At 36.6% G+C, this 22,287-nt stretch overlaps 1 protein-coding gene across 1 annotated transcript; it reads right to left on the bottom strand.

The window, feature by feature from the left end:
• Window positions 1-4,418: 4,418 nt before the first annotated feature.
• LOC306854284 (interferon-induced very large GTPase 1-like) lies at window positions 4,419-21,630 on the bottom strand. Its single transcript, XM_079392162.1, has 2 exons — window positions 21,410-21,630; window positions 4,419-9,690 (listed from the first exon to the last, which is right to left on the bottom strand). Exon 2 carries the CDS (start codon window positions 9,608-9,610, stop codon window positions 5,363-5,365), a length of 4,248 nt encoding a protein of 1,415 aa, XP_079248288.1. The 5' UTR covers window positions 9,611-9,690; window positions 21,410-21,630; the 3' UTR covers window positions 4,419-5,362.
• Window positions 21,631-22,287: the final 657 nt, after the last annotated feature.

Below are 22,287 nucleotides of genomic sequence, written 5' to 3'. Positions count from 1 at the left end.
TTAAAGAATTTTTACGAGGGACAGTTTAATATCACTAAAGTCAAATACCAATATTATCAGTCCATATGACACAATGCTCTGGTATTATCTAGAAAACTGGAACAGTGCAGAATGTGGACTGTTTTTTTGATGATGAAAATACAGTAAACAGTACTGTGAAATATATAATGTTACAATTTAAAATAGCAGTCTTCTATACGAATATATAGTAAAATGTAATTGATTCCTGTGATCAAAGCTGATTTTTCAGCATAATTTCTCCAGTCTTCAGTCACATGATCCTTCAGAAATCATTCTAATATGTTGATTTGCTGCTCAAGAAACATTTCTGATTATTAGCAATGTTGAAAACTGTTGTGCTGCTTCATTTTTTGTGTGGAAAATGTGATACCATTCAGTCTTGGGTAAGATTAAAAAATATGAATTAATATATTTCTTCAACAATGTCGAATTAATCAAATTGCATTATAGAATACAAAAAGGGACTTTGATTAAATTGATTTAAGTGACATTAAGGATATTTACACTTATTACAAAGTACTTATATTTCAAATAAATGCTGTTCTTTAACCGAGAACCATTCTACAAATAATAAAACCATTATTAATAATTGATCACAAATAATAACTGATAATAAAAGCAACAAATTGGGCAGCATTAGAATGATTTCTGAAGGGACACTGAGGACTGGAGTAATGATGCTGAAAATTCAGCTTTGATCACAGCAATAAATTACATTTTAAAACATCCTAAATAGAAAACCACTATTTTAAGTGTAATATTTCGTAATATTAGGCTATTGTTTTACGGTATTTTTGATCAAATAAATTCAATCTTCTTTCAAATAAATAATAAGCCTTAATTAATTCAAACTTTTAACCACCAGTTTGTATATAAAATAGGCTAATGCATGTGAATTAATAAGAAAATTATATATTAGGCCTATAATATAAATGACTTTCCTATGCACAGCACTCGAAAGCAAAAGTCTTTAGATTTACATTGTTCTAGAATAAGATTGAGAACTAATTTTTTTTATTTTTAACACGTGAAATCACGGAAGAAAGCAGATTTACATTAACTCTTATCTCATATCTGCTGAAAACTGCATTATGTAGCCTACATTATGACGATTCGAATAACTTGTGAAAAGGCCAGTAGTAGTTTGCATTCTTGAAAATTAATGTCTGTCGTTTAACTAAACGGTTGGAAAATATTGCTGAATTGACTCTTGTTATGTTTTGCAGCTCAGCGTCTGTGAACAGTAAATCCCGCCTTCTACACTTTGATTGGCTGTTTCAAACATTTTGACACTGACGAGCGCTTTTGAGCCGCTGCACGCTTTAATGAAGTGGGCCGCAATATCAAGAAACAATATCAATATCAAGAAAACATTGTGCGTCGGTCTTGAACAGGAGCGCTTCACAAAAATGCACCGAAACTCAGCAAATATTTTCCTTACAGACACGATGAATATATCTTTAATAAAGCTTTAAATGACTACAAAACTAAATAATTCAAATCCAAAACAAAAACTCTTTCATCATGTAATCTGTATTTCTTTCTAAAGGCGCGTCCAGTTATGAGATGGCGAGTCAGGATCATCAATTTCATCTTTGCGACACTGACTCAGAAAACACTACTTTATTATATTCATAAATAATTCAAATATCTCCTTACTATTTCCCCTAACATATACATGGTAACTTTTGCAGCAAGCGTCATGTTGCTGCAAGGGCAATGGAACGAAAACTCATTTGCATGCATTTTTAAGCATTGTGGTTTAAAAACAAGTGATTGAAATGCAAAAAAACAGCACTACATGTGGGAGCTGTCTGTAACATTGAGCATATTTTGCGATATTTATACCTATTTGATCAGGCTCCAGAAATTCTTCAAAAAGAACACAATGAATGGCCTTCTCAGCTGCCGTAGTTGCAACACTTCCATCATCAGAACAGGGGCTGTGTTCGAAATGGCATACTTGCTTACTGCCCAGTACATAGTGCATACTGCCTACTATTTTCTAAAGAATAGTGTGTGAAACAGTATACAATAAGCAACAAATGTTTCAGAGTAGTATGCTTAATTGTCACATCACAAACATTAATTTAGCACAGCTGTCTAAGATTTCTACCTTAAAACTATTCTTTTTACTAAGGCTTGTTAATAAGATTTCATATTAGTAAACAATGCTATATTGCCCAATTTAGCCTATACTTCAGTACTGTAGTACATTATAAAACAGTATGCAATAACATTGAGTGCAAATTATCATAAATTTTATTTGATGAACGCCACTTTATTGGGACAAAAACCTACCTACAGCTAAGCACACTGTATTATTAATGAGGCGTTTAGTCTCCATTTTTCAAATATTTACTTAATTTTTTATTGAAAATAAATGCCTTTCTGATCTGGTATGTGATGGGCTTAGAGTAATGTCCTTAGAGTAAATACACTCCATTTCTTTTCAGAGCTGCTTGACAGTGGAATTTAATTATGTTTGCTTAATTGAAATATTAAGTTTATTTGTACATTTTATTTATATATTATACTACTGCAATATTAATATTATTATGTAATATCTCTGAAACGCTATAGAGATAAAGGTGACGTCATTTGATTCTATCGGAAAAGTGCCGTAGAGATTAAAGTACAATTTATGTCGGAACACAACTTATATATTTATAGTTATATTTAGCAGATTCTGGCAAATATAGTAGGCCATCCGGGTATTGCATGCATACAGACAATTTGCATACATACTGCATGCTGCAGAAATAGTAAGAGTAGTATGAATAGTATGGCATTTCGAACACAGCCAGGGTGTTTAAGGCAACGCCGTTTCCGTTTAATAAACGTTTTGCATCGTTTTGTCAGGGCTGAATGTTTGGCGCCAAACCCCGTCACGAAAGAAGAAAGCCGTCGTGTTTACAATTGACAACGAGCGCTTGTCAGGATCAACTAAACGCTGAATTTTCAAAAGTATGTGAAAATTTTTAAGTTTGTGGCATAGAATCTTTAAAATATGTCCAAGAGTTTTACACACCGGTCTGTTATTGAGACGACATTTCCATGCCCCTAAACATGACAAGGAACAAAACTAAACGTGATTGGTTGCTATCAGAGTAACACTTACTGCATAACTAATAAGGAATTATTGAAGAACTAACAGGTAATTATTCATTAACACTTAATTCACTACTGTTAACAAAAGTAACTATGAAGTAACTACTAATGAACAGTCACACACAATTACATTGAGTTGTGACCCTTTCATATAAATGTTATTAGCAGCAGTAGTAGTATGAAAATGCGATATTAATAAATGCAATAAATTTTATAGAGGTTTGCTTGTGCAGTGAATTGTTTTGTGAGTGTGAGAAATCAGCTTCCGATAAGAATCCCACCACCACTCCAGTGCCATGTGATAACTTACCTTAGTTTTTATATTTTATATACAGTACTGTATGTGTGCCTCCTCAGCATATACCATATTACCATTAATTCAATTCCTGAATGTAAGGCAAGGACTGAGGGAAAGTGAAAATACAGGTAACCAATTAGTAATTAATAAACAAATTATCAAATAATTCCACAGGACTTATTTAGAACCTGAAACAGTAGGCCTATTCTAAAGTGAAAATATTGGGAACCTATTAGTAATTAATAAAGAATTATTAGATAATTCCGCAAGAATTACTTTGAACCTGAAACAGTATTCTAAAGTGAACCTATTAGTAAATAATAATTGTGACCCTGGATGAATGCTTTCATTCATATTTCGCTGTATATTCTATGTTTTTATTCATAATTTGGGTGTATTTTACTGTTCATATTTGTGTGTTTTTCAAAATAAATAAATTTAATTAATTTCGTATTCATCATTCACAGCTGTTGAAACAGCCTTTACATTAGTTTGGGCATATGAGGATATAAAATTAGGTTAAACTACTGCATAGAAAATAAATAATTATAAAAATTACCAACTGATTACCAGCACACAACTATTGATCCACGACGTTGCCACAACGTCACAGTTACGAACTGGCAACGTCACAAAATTACGTCGTGGCGACGTATACGCACCTTTCACTTTTCCGGTTGCCACGACGTAAGTTTGGTCACCAGATTACGTTGCAGTTACGTATTTGTGTTAGCTGGGATGTGACCTGTCAGTTTTCTTTGTAATTAAATCCTGACTTGTGACTAGTCTTTGTGTGAATGTCCACAAAACTCTTCTGAATGTATGCAAGTGGTAGGCTATTTTAGAAAGAAATTAAAAGGAATTATGGAGAATCAGTATATTAACAATAATTTCTCGCTATGTGAATAGTTTGTAATCATGTAATCTATAAAAAAGTAACTAGTCTGATTACAAGAATTTTAAAATGTAATCAGTTACTACCCAGCTCTAACTACAAGCCAAATATATGTACAATACTTAATTACACTTTTTAAGTATATTTTGATCAAATTAACAGTATAGAGAAGTATAGGCCAAATATACTGTTAATATAAGTCAAGTATACTTAAGTACAATTTATTTCACTTAAGTGCAAAGTTTATTACTGAGAAGTACATTAAAGGTAGACTGAAAGTATATATTTTAAATTTTAGTTAAACTTTAAAATTTTAGTAGTATACTAATAGCACAATTGAATAAATTGACTGCACTTTTCCATCCTAAAAATATATCTAAACTACAACATATACTCTCTGTAACACTGCATTGGCTGACTATTAAAAATGGTAGAAATTTTAAAATCCAGCTGGTTACTTTTAAAATCATTAAAGGGTTAGGCTCCTTATTAATGGACAGCTCCTTTTTATCTCTGTGATGCTGATTCTGAAGCAATTGTATTTTTTGTATTGTGTATTGTATCATGTTTATTGTATATTTACACAAGCAAACATTCATATATGCGCAGAGACACGATAATTCAATAATTCATATCCACACAGTTAATATTCAATAAAAACTGTATTTCTATAAAGAAATTCACTTATTTCTGGAAACATCAATATACCACATTTATCTACCACTTTGTTGCAAACAAACAATTTAAATAAACTATTACAGAGATACACATTTTAGTTTTCTTGGTTACAATTCTGGAATCCAACTTTTTAAAAGAGTATTTTGTCAAAATTAGACATTGTCTATAGAGGACAAATCACATATACTGAGATAAAGAACATTTTCAGGCTTTTGAAACAATCACTTTACTTTAAATTTACTTAAATCCTCTCTCTACATATTTTATGAAATTTAGTGGATTTCAGAATCACTAAACTGAAAAAGAGGAACTCGTTTCAAACTGTGAATCATAGACCGGGCAGAAACATTTCTGTTTAATTAAATGTATTTTTCCAAAGACTCAACAGCTTCATGTTTTGAGTATGTTCTCCAGTTGTCTGGGATCTTACCCCAACCATCAAATGTTTTATTGTAGTATTTTTCCAGATCTTCTTGGAATCTGCACACAAACCACTTCCAGTACGGCAGTTCAGAGAGGTCAGGGGTGATGCTCCAGTCTGCATAAACTCCCCCTGCTGTTCTGTAATCTCTCCAGAGGACTCTATCATCTGAAGCATTTGGATAAAAATATCCATTACCTGCTACTGATGATGTGCAGATGTTAATAGACAAGTTTGTTGTTCCTCTGTAAAACCACCCATTGAGTCCAATATTACGATGGATAGCAACACTGTGATCTACATCATGGTTTTCTATGGTGTTGGTGCAGATGGCTTTACAGAACGGACACTGAACCCAACAGCACTGACAGAGGTGATCAATCAAAAGCTCATCTGGTCTGAATTTAAAGTCCAGCTTTACTGGAAATGTCTCTTTGTTGAATCTACGGCTGATGTCTGACATTATATTAGGAAGTTCTTTTCTGATCACATCTTCTAAAACGTTGACATCATCAACATCATCATGATTGACTCCACTGAAGTCTTTTTCAGAGAAGATCAGCTCATCTGAGAGCCGCTGTGTGAAACTCTTCAACCACAAACCAGCATCTCTTTTCACTTGAACATGTTCAGTAGATTGATGAGCTGCTTTCATGATCTTCTGCTGCAGGAGTTTAGTGTTCTCCTTCATCTTGGGTAAAACACTGACACTGAACTTATCAGCGATGTACCGACTGACTTCATTTCTGATGAAACTCTGGAAGTGATCTCTGGGAGTTTTAATGTAGTTCATGTATTTGCCAAAATCCTCCTCTTCTGCCAGTGTCTTCAGGATGTGTTTTTCCAGATTTGATCTGTTTCCATTCAGTGATTCACAGTTTGATCTCATTTCATCTGTCAGATCTCTGGCAGTGTTCTTGTAGAGACTCTGCTCAATGGGATCTTTGAGTTTCTGACAGATGATCTCACCAAAAATAGCATCTGATGGGGCTCCATGACAGTATTTCTGGAAAATACTATAGTACTCATCTTTTTTCTTATCACTGAGGATTTCTTTCATGTTCATTATGCCAATGTCTCTGATTGCTGGAGTGTCACTGATGATCTTCATGTTCATTTTCCAAAACAAGTCAAACTCTTTCTTCAGTGTTTCTTCATCATTTGCTTTATCTTTGAGCTTTAAAGCAAGTTCTTTGCTCTTTTCAAATATAGTGTTTTCATGATGTGTCATCAGATGATGTTTTTTCTTAAGGTCTTGTTGATGAAGAATCTCATTCATTTTTTTCTTTGTTTCCTTCACAATGTTGTTCTCAAGCTCTTTGATTTTGGTTTCAAAGGATGTTTTCCACTGAATCAGTATTTCTGCATATGTGTCTTTCTCAAAGAATTCTGACATTGATTTTTTCACTTCTTCACTTGTATTCTTCAGTTCTTTTTTAAGATAAATTTTCTCAACTTCACGAATTGCTTCATTTTCTATTTTGTTGTGTAGTTTATTCTCAATTTTCAGCATGGCATTGTGAAGACTCCAGGACCACTTGCTGTATTCGGTCTCCAGTTTCCTGTAGACTGAAATCTCCAGAGAGTTTCTGAAGCTGAAGACAAATTGTTCATTCAGTAAACCCTCCCAGAGATCTTTAATATGAATTTTGAAGTCTTTCAGCAGCATTCTATGTGATTTTGAGGCATGATACTTAATACATTTCTTCAGTTCTTGAATGTTTTCACAGTAGTTTGGGTTTGGTGGTGCCATGGGTGGGTTTCCCTCCCACAGCTGAGCAAAATACTTCACATCATTCTGAACATCAAATTTAATGACTTCACTGAAATGTTCTGCATCATAGACTTCCTCTTTAGCAGCGAGTTTTGTCATCTCATCTAATTTCTCCAGCAGTTGTCTTCTTGCCTCCATGGTTTTTTCTCGAGCTGCGACATCTGAAACATTCTGATGCACAAACACACATCTGGGATTCAGTTTGACCTTCTTCATCCTCATAAAGGCCTGAACAACAATCTGAAGAATGTCCTGCATCTCAGCCGTGTTTTCTCCAAAAATGTTGATCAGCGTTAGATTTGCAAGACCAATAACAAATGTGGCAAATTCATTGTCATGATGTCTTGTTGATCTTCCAGCCAGTTCTAGAGAACGAAGACCCTCAGTATCAACAACCAGAATATAGTCAAAGTTCAGTTGTGTTTTCATCTCGTCTGACAATCTGACCAGCTGCATGAAAGCTCCTCTGGTGCATCTGCCAGCACTGACGGCAAACTGGAGTCCAAACATGGCGTTCAGCATGGTGGATTTCCCAGAGCTCTGAAGCCCTAAAACTGACAGCACAAAGACTCTGGTCTGGTCTCCCAGTTTCTGGATGAGTTCATCTAAAACAGCAGAGATCCAGATCACAGGAACATGAGCAGCATCTCCATCCATCAGCTCCACAGGAAATCCAGAGATCATCATCTCTGCTGCGAGACTCGGGAGAGAAGAGAAGTCAAACTGCAGGTCTTTCTTGTTCTTCTTCACAGATGAACATGATTCATAGATCTGACCGATCTCCCTCATGATGTGCTCTAAACCAAACGTTGCAGCCTGAAGTTCGTCAGATACTGTCTCAAGTTCAGTTTGTTCAGTTTTAAGTTGTTCTGACTTTTCATGTTTCTCTTTCAGTTGTAAGACTGTTGACCACTTTTCATGATACTTGTGATGTAGAGCAGAAAGATCAGCTGATGTATGTTCATCCAGGAGAATTCTAAGCCATTTGAGAAAAAACATCTTCTCAAGTTTATCATATGAGCACATTTGTTCGATTAAGCAGTTGATAAAATCGCTGATGTCACATTCATGCTGCTGTTCACGGATTTTATTCATTTGTGTTTTTTTTCTACTTATTTCCATTTCAATCTTTTCTCCTTGAGGTCGATGTAGTTCTTTGTTCTTCTGACACCACTGATGCCACAGTTTCCCCTGATGAGGCAGAAATGATTCTTTGATTTGTCTCAGCTCTTTCTTCTTCAGCAGACTGATCATCTGCTGTGCTGCTTCTCTTCCTCTCCTGCAGTCTTCATCATCTTCCTCATCTACTCTGATATCTGAGTGTTTGGACAGATCTTCAAGTCTAAAAGTGGTAGACAATTCTAAGAGACAAGCATTTATAGTTTTTCTGAGTTCTTCAGATACATCTGACTGACTTCTACATTTCTGACCAATTTTGAATTTCCCTTTCTTCGTCATAATTACAGAAGAATCATTCTCATCAAAAAGACAAATGAGTGGCTTTCTGTCCTTGTACAGGTTTTGGATCTTTGCTGCATGTCTGTCATTCCTGTCCAGTCGTGGTAGAAGAACAACATTGACTGAGGCCATCTCAGTGAGGATCTGCAGCTGTTTCTCATGGTCTCCTGCATCACCGTGTAGATTACAGAATGCAACACAGTCAGTGAATTTATCATCATATGTTCCAGAAGGGCAGTACCAGGCGATCTCCACCACTCCATCCATCAGTTCTCTGGTTCTGCTGCTGCCTGGGCAGTTCCTGTGGAAGAACGTGTTGTGTTTCTCATTGATCAGACTGTTCATCAGCTGAGACTTGGATGAAGACACAGAGCCAAACCTGAAGAAAAACACCATTGGAGTTTCTGCCTTGTAGACCATCTGGTTTTGACTGATGGTTTCATTGTTGGTGCCTCTCATCTTCCAGCTCTTGCTGATTTGTCTGAATGTCCAGAGAGGAAACTCAATCTGTTGTGTGAATGGATCAGGAACAAGCAGAGGCAGAGCGTACTGACACTGGGACAGTTTAGTCACCATCAGCTGCTTCAGGAAACCATCAGCACAATGAAACACAGCCATCTGAACATCCATTGGGTGAACAGGGTCTGACTGACTTGATGCTTTGTCTGACGGAGAGCTGTTTCCAAAAACATCATCAAAAATATCACTCTCTTCTTCAGAAAAGTCGTTGTCTGTTTGTTGTGTTTGATCCTGTTTGTCAGTCTCTTTAATTTTTATGTATCTTGCTCTGTAGTTCATCATCAGTAGTTTTTGTATGAAAGTCTGAATCAGCTCCTTTTCAGAATAAAACTCATGGGACTGTAATGAATGTTCAGTTATCTGAAGAACATCTGCAGCTCCGAGTTTATTGAGGTGCTTGCCTTCAACATGGAGTTTGTGGAATATATTATTCATTTTTAAGTCTTTATCCTTTTGTCTTTATCCTAGGTGTTAATCTGAACTGATTCCTGCTGTTCCAATGTCCTTTGTTTTCCCTGATGAAAAATAAATCAAGATTATTTCAGCTGTTACAGTCTACATAAATGAGATGTAGTTAATTTTTTTCAGATTTCCTTTCTGTTTATTATGCATCTCTATTGTAACTGTCATAAATTTGCCATTCTTACCCTGTTTTGTTAGCTCAAAACTCAATAAAAAAAAACCCCCATAGGAATAGTCCCTCAAAGTTTTTACAGTGCATTACATGCATTTTAGGGAGCCAAAGTTCAATACACTGGGCAATAATACAGCTCTAGAAATGGCTAACTCCTAGACCTACTACTGAACTTGGGAGCTGGTTGATACAGACACTTAAGGCCCATTCACACCAAAGATGATAACTATAAAAATAACTATAAGGAAAGCGCAACCTTGGTTCCCTGAGAGCGAACGAACATTGCGTCGCTTGACACTATGGTGAAACGCTGTTACTGAAGCCTGATTTGTTCACTTTTGTGTAGTTGCACAAACCAATGGCGCTGTAACCCACCAAAAGGGGAGGAACCAATCGCTATTTAAGTTGGCTCAAAGCACCAATTCAACAGAATCTTTTGACTGAAGCAATAGTCATCGATTCACATGCAGCTTTATAGCACTGCAACTTACGCAATGTTCATTCCCTTATCTCAAAGAACTGAGGTTTCGTTAGTTACCAGAGTTAATAAGTCTCTTCCTTTGTGTCACTTAATGCTATAGGGAATGCATCCAATAGCGCTGTGCTATAAGCAAGTGCAGGATGAAGACTGCTTTGCGAACCCAGCCCCAGAGCACCCGTACTGAGGGCTCCTATAAGCATAAGCAGGGACATCAAAGTTATAAAAGTTGGTATAGGTAGACGGCAACAACCAGCCAGCGGCTGCACAAATCTCACCAATAGAAATGCTGCTGGACCACTCTCAGGAGGAAGCCATTCCTCTGGTGGAGTGGGCCCTCCTGTCTATAGGGCATTGCAAGCCTACTGAGGCGTAAGCCAAGGCTATACCATTCACTATCCAGTGAGATCAGCAAGGTCTCTGCTTCGTAGCATAAAAAAAGCTGCTCTGAGTGTCTGAACAGACTAGAGTGCTCAACATACATTCTAAGGGCCCGAATAGGGCAAGGGGGATTGGGACCCTGTTCACCATCTGCAGCAGGGAGCACTAGAAGGGTGATAACTTGAGCTCTAAACAAAGTGGCCGAGGTGGACAGTAACTATGTACATTTAGTTGAGTACGGTACTTAAGCAAAATTTTTGAGTATCTGTACTTTACTTAAGCATTTTTTTTTGTAAAAACATACATTTCTATCAAGATCCTCAAAGTAGAAAGTCGTTATTATGTAGCCACTTTGATTGTCGGTGAGTGATTTTTTATTATTTTTTATTTAAAATGTGAACCTTTTTTTAGACAGGCTATCAGTAATCACTCTTGCATCAAGTGATTTCCCAGCTGTTTTTGAACACTATTAATTATTAAGATATTAATTTGCAACAATTAAATAATAAGAAGTTAATATTGTGGTATATATATTCAACACATATTTGAGTTTGCAAAATTGTGCAAATGAAAATATTACCTATAAAGCCACAGAAGAACTGTTGTGTGTCTCCTAAGAAAACACAATAGGTGTTTGACTTGAAGCAGCACTGCACAGACTTTTTCTATTCAGTCTGCGTTTTCAGCAATTTCACTGTCCACTCAGTTCAAATTTGGATGAATGGTTACACACAGATGTGTGCACGCACTGCCAGAGCTGTGTGAAATCACTACCATGCTGCATTTGTGAGGATGGGGAGGGATGTTAATTTCATTTTCCCATATGTTTTTAACATTCTAAAAGCTCTTTATTTCAAAGATACTACAAGCTAGTCAGTATATTCGGTAGGTGTAATGTATTATAAGTTGCTTCAGAGGTATTGCAAGTATTACATGCAACAATAATAAAACAGCTCATTAACATAAAAAAGGAAATTTACTTTTAAGTACTTTTAAAAGCAAGTATTTCTGTACTATAACTTAAGTAAAAATGTGTCTTTACAACTTTAACTTGTAACAGAGTAATATTTGACCAGCAGTATCTGTACTTTCACTCAAGTAATGTTGAAACTAATGTTTCACTAAAGTTGTGCCCACCTCTGCAAAGTGGAGAGGACTTTTAACAATACTATGTAGCCGTGCCTCGGTTTGAGGATGACTTTACAGTCGTTAGGCCTAAACTCTTGCAAGTCACACATTCACTGGCCATGCCAATGTCATTATGCAGGGCTTAGATCAGGGCAGGGCAACTTCGGTCCTGGAGGGCCGGTGTCCTGCAGAGTTTAGCTCGAACCCTAATCAAACACACCTGAAGAAGATAATCAATGTCTTCAAGATCACTAGGAAGGAACTGCCAGCAAGGAGACATGGAGTCATCAACGGCGATCTCCTCTTCAGAAGCGCCGAAGAAAACTAAGCCGTTCGCTGCCGACAAGGGACGTTTAACCTTCTGTGTGAAGCACACTGACGAAGCGAGGCTATGAGGAGAGAGGGAAGTATGCGGGAGCTGAATTGGTGTGATATCACTCGAGCCCGATGTCAGAGCCCCGCTGCTCCGCTGTTTCTTTCTCTTGGGAGACAAAGGAAATCGGAGAGCAGAGCGGGGAGGACCACCTTCATTAAAGAAGGCAATCCACGAGCAGAGAAGGGTGAGACTCATACCCTTGCAGTGAGAGCGTGACATCTCAGTGAGCACAGCCTCTGCACGGGTGCTGCCCAGACAATGCACTCATCCTGCCCACCTGCATCATGCACAGGGAGCCACACTTGCGGCATGACATTTGCCTTCAAGCACTTTGAGTACCCAGAAGAGCGTTATATAAATGTTACGAATTATTTGCAACAATGTTGCAGGAAATTTGCTCAGAAATGACTCTTTTCAAAGGTGCCGGATGTCCACAGGTCTTCGTCTGCTGGGGCTCCTTCTACAGCGACGAGCAACTGAGCTTCTTTCTTCCTTCTTGTTCTTTTCCAACTTACTGATAGCAGAGTCAGCTAAGATTATCTTGTCGCTGAAGGAGAAAGATCCTGATGAAATGGCGCTCCGAGCTGATTTATATAGTGATCAGCTCCTCCCTTTTTGGTGGGTCAGAGAGCCATTGGTTTGTGCAGCTACACAAACGTGAACAAATCATGCTTCAGTAACAGTAAACAGGAGTTTCCCCATAGCATCAAACGACACAAAGGGAGAGACCATTCAAGAGGGAACTAAATTAGCATCCACACCAATACACGATAAAGTTCTGTTTATTGTAAGTGTGTGCTGTGCAGTTAAATCTGCTGGTTTAAATACTTCAGGATCATTCCACGAAATCGGTGCCATTTGCATCCCTAAGAAATAATCAAACATAGAGTTAATATGAAAACATATAAATGTATGAATTAAAAACATAACAATACTATGTGTTCTTTCATGAATATTACATCAATAATATATTATTTTAAATAACTGAACTAGCACTTATGCTGATAATGTTAAAGGTTTTTGGCCTGTCCCTGACTATGATTTTTTTCTTTCAGCAGGACTTGGTCACATATCACATTTGTATATTGTTCTAAATACAGTCTCATTGTTAAGCAATGTTTTTGGCATAATTATACATTTTTTTTCTATAAAATATAAATAATTCAAAATAATTTCATGTCATCCCTGTTACCCTCATCAAAAAACTATTGTAAAATAATGGTAAATTCAAGTTACATCACTTATAGGATGTTACATAATCTCTTAACCAGGATTCCAACACTTAAAACACAAGAATGTTTTTCTCACTCCTGTTTAATGTTTTATTTCTGACTGGGGGGGGGCATTGTGCAATGTCAATACTGTTACCATTTTAAACATTGTAACAATTATTTATTACATTTAATATAATCAATATCTACAAGTAACACCGTTTCAAAGTATACAACTTGCTTTTATGAACTTAACAATTAACAGTTAGCAAATGTGTTTGAAATTGTCAAGCCTGTTACTGTCAACCTGTTACTTTTTAGAGTAACTGTTTTTGACATGTGGATAACAGGGATGACATAGATTAGTGCCACCATGTTTTTAAAAATTGTCTGTCTAAAATTCAAACATTTTAAAGCAGGGTTTCCGTGGGGTCTTAAATTTAGTTGTATCAAATTGAAGGCCTTAAAAAGTCTTAAATTTTACAAGAAAATCTTAATTATGATTTCAAGAGGACGGAAAGTCCAGAATTGCGATATGGCTGAATGTGACGATTAAACTTCAAAAGGCTATGACTTCATGAAATAAACATGAGCGCTGGCAAGTTCAAAGTCCGGTGCTGCGCTGCTTTGTGTTCTGTCTTTACCTGGAAAACCGGTATATTTCTGCCAAATGCGACACGTGCTGGCAGAGAATGAATCAGTTAACATACACTGGTGTGAAAAAGTGTTGGCCCCCTTCCTGATTTTTAATTTTTTTGCATGTTTGTCACACTTTAATGTTTCAGATCATCAAACAAATTTAAATATTAATCAAAGATAACACAAGTAAACACAACATGCAGTTTTTGAATGAAGTTTTTTATTATGAAGGGAAAATAAAATCCAAACCCACATGGCCCTGTGTGAAAAAGTGCTTGCCCCTAAACCTAATAACTGGTTGGGCCACCCTTAGCAGCATCAACTGCAATCAAGCGTTTGCGATAACTTGCAATGAGTCTGTTACAGCGCCGTGGAGGAATTTTGGCCCAATCATCTTGGCAGAATTGTTGTAATTCAGCCACATTGGAGGGTTTTCGAGCATGAACCGCCTTTTTAAGGTCATGCCACAGCATCTCAATAGGATTCAGGTCAGGACTTTGACTAGGCCACTCCAAAGTCTTCATTTTGTTTTTCTTCAGCCATTCAGAGGTGGATTTGCTGGTGTGTTTTGGATCATTGTCCTGCTGCAGAACCCAAGTTCTCTTCAGCTTGAGGTCACGAACAGATGGCCGGACAATGGGTCTCATTCACTAAACATGCGTACGCACTAATTTTTGCATGAAATGTGCGTACGGACGTTTTCACGAATAAATCATGATTCATCAAAAACTTTCGTATTAAAATTTATTCTAAATGTACGAAAAAATTAAAGAACAATTTATACCACACGTACGCAATAATCATGTACGCCCAGGGCCTTATAAGCATGTATAAAGAACCCCACATATAATTAGATATGTTATGTACAGGGTGGGTGAAAAGTAACTAGACGTTAAAATTGATAATAAAGTATAATTAGAGGTCCAATTATATAAATATATATATATATATATATAAAATTAGAGGTCCAAACAACAAACCACCTGATCTATGCTTATATAAACGGTGATTATTGTTTCTCACCTTGTGTTTGGAGGCATGGCACACTTGGTACTGCTTGAAGACATTGCGGCGTGTGCTCTAAGGAGAGAGCACGTCTTTAGAGAGCGCACAGCAGGGCCGGCGCCAAGGGGGGCACTCGTGGGCCGTGGCCCCTCAAACGAGTTACTGTGCCTCCCCACTTTCCATCCTCTCCCCTCCTTGCTGAACGCGATCGATTTTGAAAGCGAAAGTACCGATAAAACAGCGCACATAAGAAAGCAATTGAACGCTTTAGCGAGCGTCAGCAACTGCACGCGATCACAGATTGCACGCTCTTCACGAATACACCCCCCCCCCCCCACACACACACACAATGTGATTTGTGCCCCCCCCCCCCCCTAGAAATTTAAATGCCCCCCGATGGAGGTGCCCTGGCGCCGGCTCTGGTGCACAGATATGTTTGCTGAGAGTGACGAATGGCTGTTCAGTTGCTTTTAAATAACAATTTTTTTCTGGCTTCCACCTCAGACAGCAAAACCTCACGTTCATTATCGTTAAAGTTATTTTTCTTAGTCTTTTGTTTCGATGCCATAATTTTCTTTCTCTAGACGAGTGCCGCTTTGCGGAAAGCCCTTATATGGAGCTGGTTTGGGCGTGTATTATGCTAATCACTAACCTCGTGCACGCGGGCGCTCATTTAGAAGACTCCAGATTCACTAACAGAAGAACGAGTTTAAGAACAAGCTCATGTGCGTACGCACGTGTTGTGAATTAGGTGGAAAGTTTTCGTGAGAAGTTCAAATGTGCGTATAAATACGAAAAACGTACGCACTTGAATGAGACCCAATGTCCTTCAGGATTTTTTGGTAGACAGCTGAATTCATGGTTCCATTTATCACAGCAAGTCTTCCAGGTCCTGATGCAGCAAAACAGCCCCAGACCATCACACTACCACCACCATATTTTACTTTTGGCAGGCTCTGGCGGGCTTTGCCGCCATAGGCTCGTGCAGTGCTGCTGACGAGCCATTGGTTCGTTTTTATTTACTGCATGAGCCAATGGCCGTGCAGTCACACTGCGTGATTGAAAAAGTCTTCAGTCCTCTGAGAAAAAGGAGTTTTCTCCATAGCGTCTAGCGACGCAGTACGAGTGAAGTATTGACAAGGAACTACAATAGCGTTGCTGTTTTCTGAATCAAATACCTTTTCAGTAGCAAATCTCGTTTTTTGATCAAGTAGCGCGGTAGCGTCAACAAAAGCTAATGTTACATTATACAAAGCATTCTGAAGCGACAGAAAACTGTATGACCTGCAAGTTCATGAAAATGTAAATGTGATGCCCTTACTTCCTTTGATGTGGTGGTAGTGACCGAAAAAAACAAAAAAAAAACATTCGCTGGTCAAAAGCTTGAACTTGATTTTGGTGAAATGTTAATAATATGACACATGTAACGATGCAAATAAATGTAGCCAGACCTATTATCTATATGGTAACATCATACAATAAGATTTCATTAATGTTAGCTAATGTATTAACTAACATGAGCATACAATGAACAATACATTTATTACAGTAGGCCAGGCTTATTTATTCATCTTTGTTAATGTTAGTTAATGAAAATACAGTCGTTCATTGGTAGTTCAAGTTAGTTCACAGTGCATTAACTAACTTTTGATTTTACATTTTTTCTCAGTCACTTTTTGCTCGAATCTTAATATTTGCAATTTGTACAAACAGCACCACACAATGGATTACCTACAAAAGCCTGTAACTTGCTCAAAATCTTTAGTTCATCTAGTTTTTATGTTTTCATGTAAGTATTTATGTCAATGAACAAATCAGCGGCATGAGAATGAAAAGTCCTTGTGTCATTGTTCACAAACAAGAAAGGCAAAGTGCTTAGTCATGTTGTCAATATAACAGTGCACTCTGTTAGTATTAGCTGATATAAACTATGGCAACAGTTTGGATGACAGTTACTGTACTGAAATGCAGAAGGCTGCACTTCTTATGTATGCCATATATCCATTTCAAAAGTACAAATTTACACATTACTGTATGTGGGATATTGATTGAAAGAGACTGGATAGGATTCACAGTTACACTTTTACTAGTGGTCTGACCAAAAAAACATTACAACGTCATTGTATTATAGAAAAGAAAAATAAATATGGGCACAAAGGCGAAAATACAAAATTAGAAAGGCAAACACAGGCAGAGCTTTGCTTTTGTATGCAGCACTGTATGAGGGATTTCAGAGAGCTGGTTTATCATTAGTTGATCTACATTCTCTTCATAAGTGAAAGTCAAGATTCACCTGCACAAATCATGGCAAATTTACAAAAAGACTAATAGAAATGTGTAGAAAATTTATGACAACTAGGCTAGTTCAACCATTTTGCATTTAATGAGTTATACGATGAACTATGTTTTGATGGGTAAGACTATTGCACAGAGAACTAAATAATACATATTGAACAACATGACAATAGCAACTGATAATGTAGGAAAACGCAGACAAATCATTTGCATGAATGTACCAAAGCAACTTCAAAAGAATGAGAAACTGCTTTTATCATGTGATGAATTTCATTTCTGATCTGAGAAATGCACCAAAGCGACTGAGAAAAACTGTAATGCATTAGTAAATGTTGAGATTAACATTAAGATAAATGCTGCAGAAGTATCGTTCATTCTTAGTTCACGTTAACTACATGTTAACTAATGAACGTTATTGTGAAGTGTTACCATTTATATAAATGTATACAATAAAGCCACAATACCAACGACCACTAGGAGGTTTCCGGCTGACAGCAAAAAATTATTTTCCCTATGTCACAATCTGAGGTGAATCCGGCCCTGTACACGATACTGATTTTTGTTGCCAAATTGGTTTGTAACAGCTGTTGAATAAACAATTAATCGAAACTATTATGCCTTTCTATCTGCTTGACTGACAGTTTTATTGAAAAAGTCTTCAGTCCTCTGAGAAAAAGGAGTTTTCCCCATAGCGTCTAGCGACGCAGTACGAGTGAAGTATTGACAAGGAACTACAATAGCGTTGCTGTTTTCTGAATCAAATAGCTTTTCAGTAGCAAATCTCGTTTTTTGATCAAGTAGCGCGGTAGCGTCAACAAAAGCTAATGTTACATTATACAAAGCATTCTGAAGCGACAGAAAACTGTATGACCTGCAAGTTCATGAAAATGTAAATGTGATGCCCTTACTTCCTTTGATGTGGTGGTAGTGACCGAAAAAAACAAAAAAAAAACATTCGCTGGTCAAAAACTTTAACTTGATTTTGGTGAAATGTTAATAATATGACACATGTAACAATGCAAATAAATGTTGCATCGTTACATGTGATCACTGAGAGAGCATTGATTTGGTATGGTGTTGGTTCAATATAAAAAAATATATATATTTTTTAAATATCTTGGATGTAGTAAACTACTTTTGCCATGTTGCTGTAGCTTAGCTTGCTACATTTCCCAGGGCGGTAGCTTCATTTAATGAGGAGTAACTGTTAGCTTAGCTCACTACATTTTCCAAGTAGCTTGCCCAACGCTGGTAAATATATCTAAATGCCACTTCAGATGCATTGAAATGCAAGAATTTGACTCAAAAGATGATGCATACTTTTAAAAAAAATGGCTTAATGGTAAAAATGCCCATGAAACTTATTGGAAAAGATTAATTTCTATCACTGCTGTGAACTGACCACACCGAATATCAAAAACATTAGGAGTCAGCTGTCCACGGTAGTCCTTAAGATACCAGCACACTAACACACTCAGCAAAATATCGTCTAATTATTGTTATCGATAAAATCCCAGAAAATATAATTTGTTGTCAATTTTGCACACCCCTAATTCATTTGATCTAATTTATATAATCATTTATTGATAATAATAGTTAAAATCAATATTATTAATACTTTTGACTTATCCATTTTCTTACAAATGGTTTAAAGGCTGAAAAGTTGATCATTTTATAAAACGTTTTGTTTTTGTGAAAACTTGTACCTGAATTGTAAATTATGCTTTTGACAGTCATTTTACAGTTTAATATGGTACTATAGACATCGCCGTACCCCACTCATATGGCATTAATTTTATTTGTGCAGGCCTTAAATTTGAGCTTAAATCACTGCAGAAACCCTGTAAAGGTCACCCTGTATATCATTCAGCGGCATCAGTTCATTTTTAGTTAGTATTGTTGGTATTGTTACTATTACTATTGTTGTTGTTAATGACCAGGATAGGATGATCAGTCTTTTTTTCCCCCCTTAACATTTAGTCAATAATGCATCCATGTGAATTCACTTACAAATAAGAGCAACAAGGTGACTGCAGAGTTTCACCCCAGTTTTTCAATGTTCAAGAAAATGAAACCAGATTTCAGCATCAAGATCAGGTCTGGTTTCAGATCATCACAGAAAGACCAAGATATGATCATCTTCCTTGCCTAATAATTGAACCAGATCAGTATATTTGAGTTCTGTGAGGGGACACAGACAAGCAGATGGATGCATTATCTAATTACAATACCCTTAAGACATTAGATCTCCTAGAAATATAATGTGCTAATGTCAGCTATTGTCAGACAGCTCTGCCAAGTTAGTGCAAAACAATATAATGCCACTTAAAATGGTAAACATTTACGGCAGTGCTTCTCAAAGTCCGGAATTCAATCCAGAACCGCCTCCATTTCGTATCTCAAGAGCATTAATTATATTTCCTACTTTGATAAATGCATGTTAAACTTGTAAATCATTTGTTTAGGTTTTTTTTTATGTCTTTTTGGAGATGGTCCGAAATGAAAGCGAAGGCGAGATATTGAAACTTTTCCGTCATGACATTTGTTGTCATTACATCCAGTGAGCGTATGACGTTTGATAATCGGGCGATATTTCACCATAAGAGTATTCATTATTTTTTTTATTGTTGTTGTTGTTGTCATCACTTAGATTATGGCCATTTGTCTTATAGCAGTGTCCAGTGTTTCTCTAAAATCATACTGTGATATCTGTAACACTTCTTGAGTTATAGGCATGCAAATGTTGAAAAAAGAATATGGCACTTAGGTATGTTCAATGCAGTTCTTTTGACAGAAGGAAATGAGACACATCTGTAGTTTCAACATTATTTGTTCCTCAGACCTTTTTCAGAAGTATCATCTTTTTGCAAAGTGACCCACACTTGGTTTTTAACCACTGAAAATGTGTATCTTTTAATGATTTACCTCTGGAGCCATATTGAGATTCCAATATCTCTGGAACCGAACAATATAGGGCCTTAGCAATGAAAGTGCCAAAAGGAAAGTTTGTTAAGACCCAATATCTAAAAGACCATTAAGATATCTTTAATGCTTCTTGAGTTACAGGTATGCAAACTTTGGAAAAAGAATATGGCACTTGGGTATGTTCATTGCAGTTCTTTTGACAGAAGGAAATGAGACACATCTGTAGTTTCAACATTATTTGTTCCTCAGGCCTTTTTCAGAAGTATCATCTTTTTGCAAAGTGACCCACACTTGGTTTTTAACCACTGAAAATGTGTATCTTTTAATGATTTACTTCTGGAGCCATATTGAAATTCCAATATCTCTGGAACCGAACAATATAGGGCCTTAGCAATGAAAGTGCCAAAAGGAAAGTTTGTTAAGACCCAATATCTAAAAGACCATTAAGATATCTTTAATGCTTCTTGAGTTACAGGTATGCAAACTTTGGAATAAAAACTTAAAAAGTGAATGGTCACCATTGGCACATAATGCAACGAAGATGGCTAAAGTCAACAGATTTACTAACAGACCTATCAATCTCTGTGTAAAAGTAACATTATGATGCTGCCATCTTTCTGAAGTAATTTTGACCCCCCTGTAATTTAGCTGTGAATCCCAGGTGAAAACTGTCATTTTGACCCCCCTCTACAAAATAATGGATAACTAGGAAAATATTCATCCATGATATTTAATATTTTTGCTTTCCTCACTATACATGTTTATCGTTCTTCATGAAATTAGCAAAATAAAAAATCTGAACCGGGTAAGTTTTTGAAATTTGGTTGTTTTGACACGGAATGACCCAGTTAGGATTACCTAGGTTTACTACAACATCAAAAAATTGTTTAAATGTAAGCCTGAGTTTTAAACAAGGTGTAAAGTATGGTGCAACAAGTAAATCTAAACTTTAAGATTACGTTTAAGATTAATCATCAGTGAACCCTTCCCTAAGATTCATAAATGAACTAATCACTGAACATGGCATACACAATTAGAAAATCCACACATACACAGAAGTTCACTCATTTCACCAAATGGGGACATTGCATCAACTTCTACTGTTTTATATGTAGCTAATTCTAAATGAAAAATAAAATGTTTTTAAGTCATAAAGACAAACCTGCATATAGAAGGCTTCCCTCTCGGTGTCATCAGTTCAGTTATACGCTGACAATGTGAGTCTGATAAACATGTCTGTTTATAGGAAGTGGAAAAGTTTTGCATTCAGAAAAATCCCCTAACATTACAGAAAGAAAGTGACAATGTTCTGTTATCTGCGGTGATGTTTGTCACCTTACGGTTGAGGACTCATCTTGATGCTGGTCTAGAGAGCAGTTAGTCTCTGCCTCAGACCTGGTCACGCCCACGGACCGTTGACTGTTTATAGAGATTTACATTTACATTTATTCATTTAGCTGACGCTTTTATCCAAAGCGACTTACAATTGCTATATATGTCAGAGGTCGCACGCCTCTGGAGCAACTAGGGGTTAAGTGTCTTGCTCAGGGACACATTGGTGTCTCACAGTGGATTCGAACCCGGGTCTCTCACACCAAAGGCATGTGTCTTATCCACTGCGCTATCACCACCCACCACCCTCCTTATAGGGAGTGGAAAATTCTGAAAAATCCCCAAACATTACAGAAAGAAAGTGAAAGTGTTTTGTGTTATTTGTGGTCATGTCTCAACTGATTTCAATTAAGTGAACATTTGTGCTGTTTAATATTTCTGCTTAAAGTTATTAATACATTTATTATTGATCATGTGAATTGGTTCCTAGACTATATTTTCTGATTGCTGAAGTAACTGACAGAAAAAGTTATTAAAAGTTCCTTACCTTACCTTGTATACCCACTGATGCACATACTGCTATATACAGTGGGAATTTGTAAGTAAATGTAATTAACATCAAAATAAATTCACAAGAGCAAGTATATTGCTTGCACACATTTATGTACATTAAAGGCAAAATAACTGAATAAGAGAACAAGTATAGAT

Source organism: Barbus barbus (assembly GCF_936440315.1).
Source record: "Barbus barbus genome assembly, chromosome: 3".
Lineage (NCBI taxonomy): Eukaryota > Metazoa > Chordata > Actinopteri > Cypriniformes > Cyprinidae > Barbus > Barbus barbus.
This window is presented reverse-complemented; position numbering and strand designations above follow the sequence as displayed.

Excerpts from the sequence above, each read along its gene's own strand:
- LOC306854284 (XM_079392162.1), bottom strand. The coding sequence starts at position 9,610 with ATGAATAATATATTCCACAAACTCCATGTTGAAGGCAAGCACCTCAAT.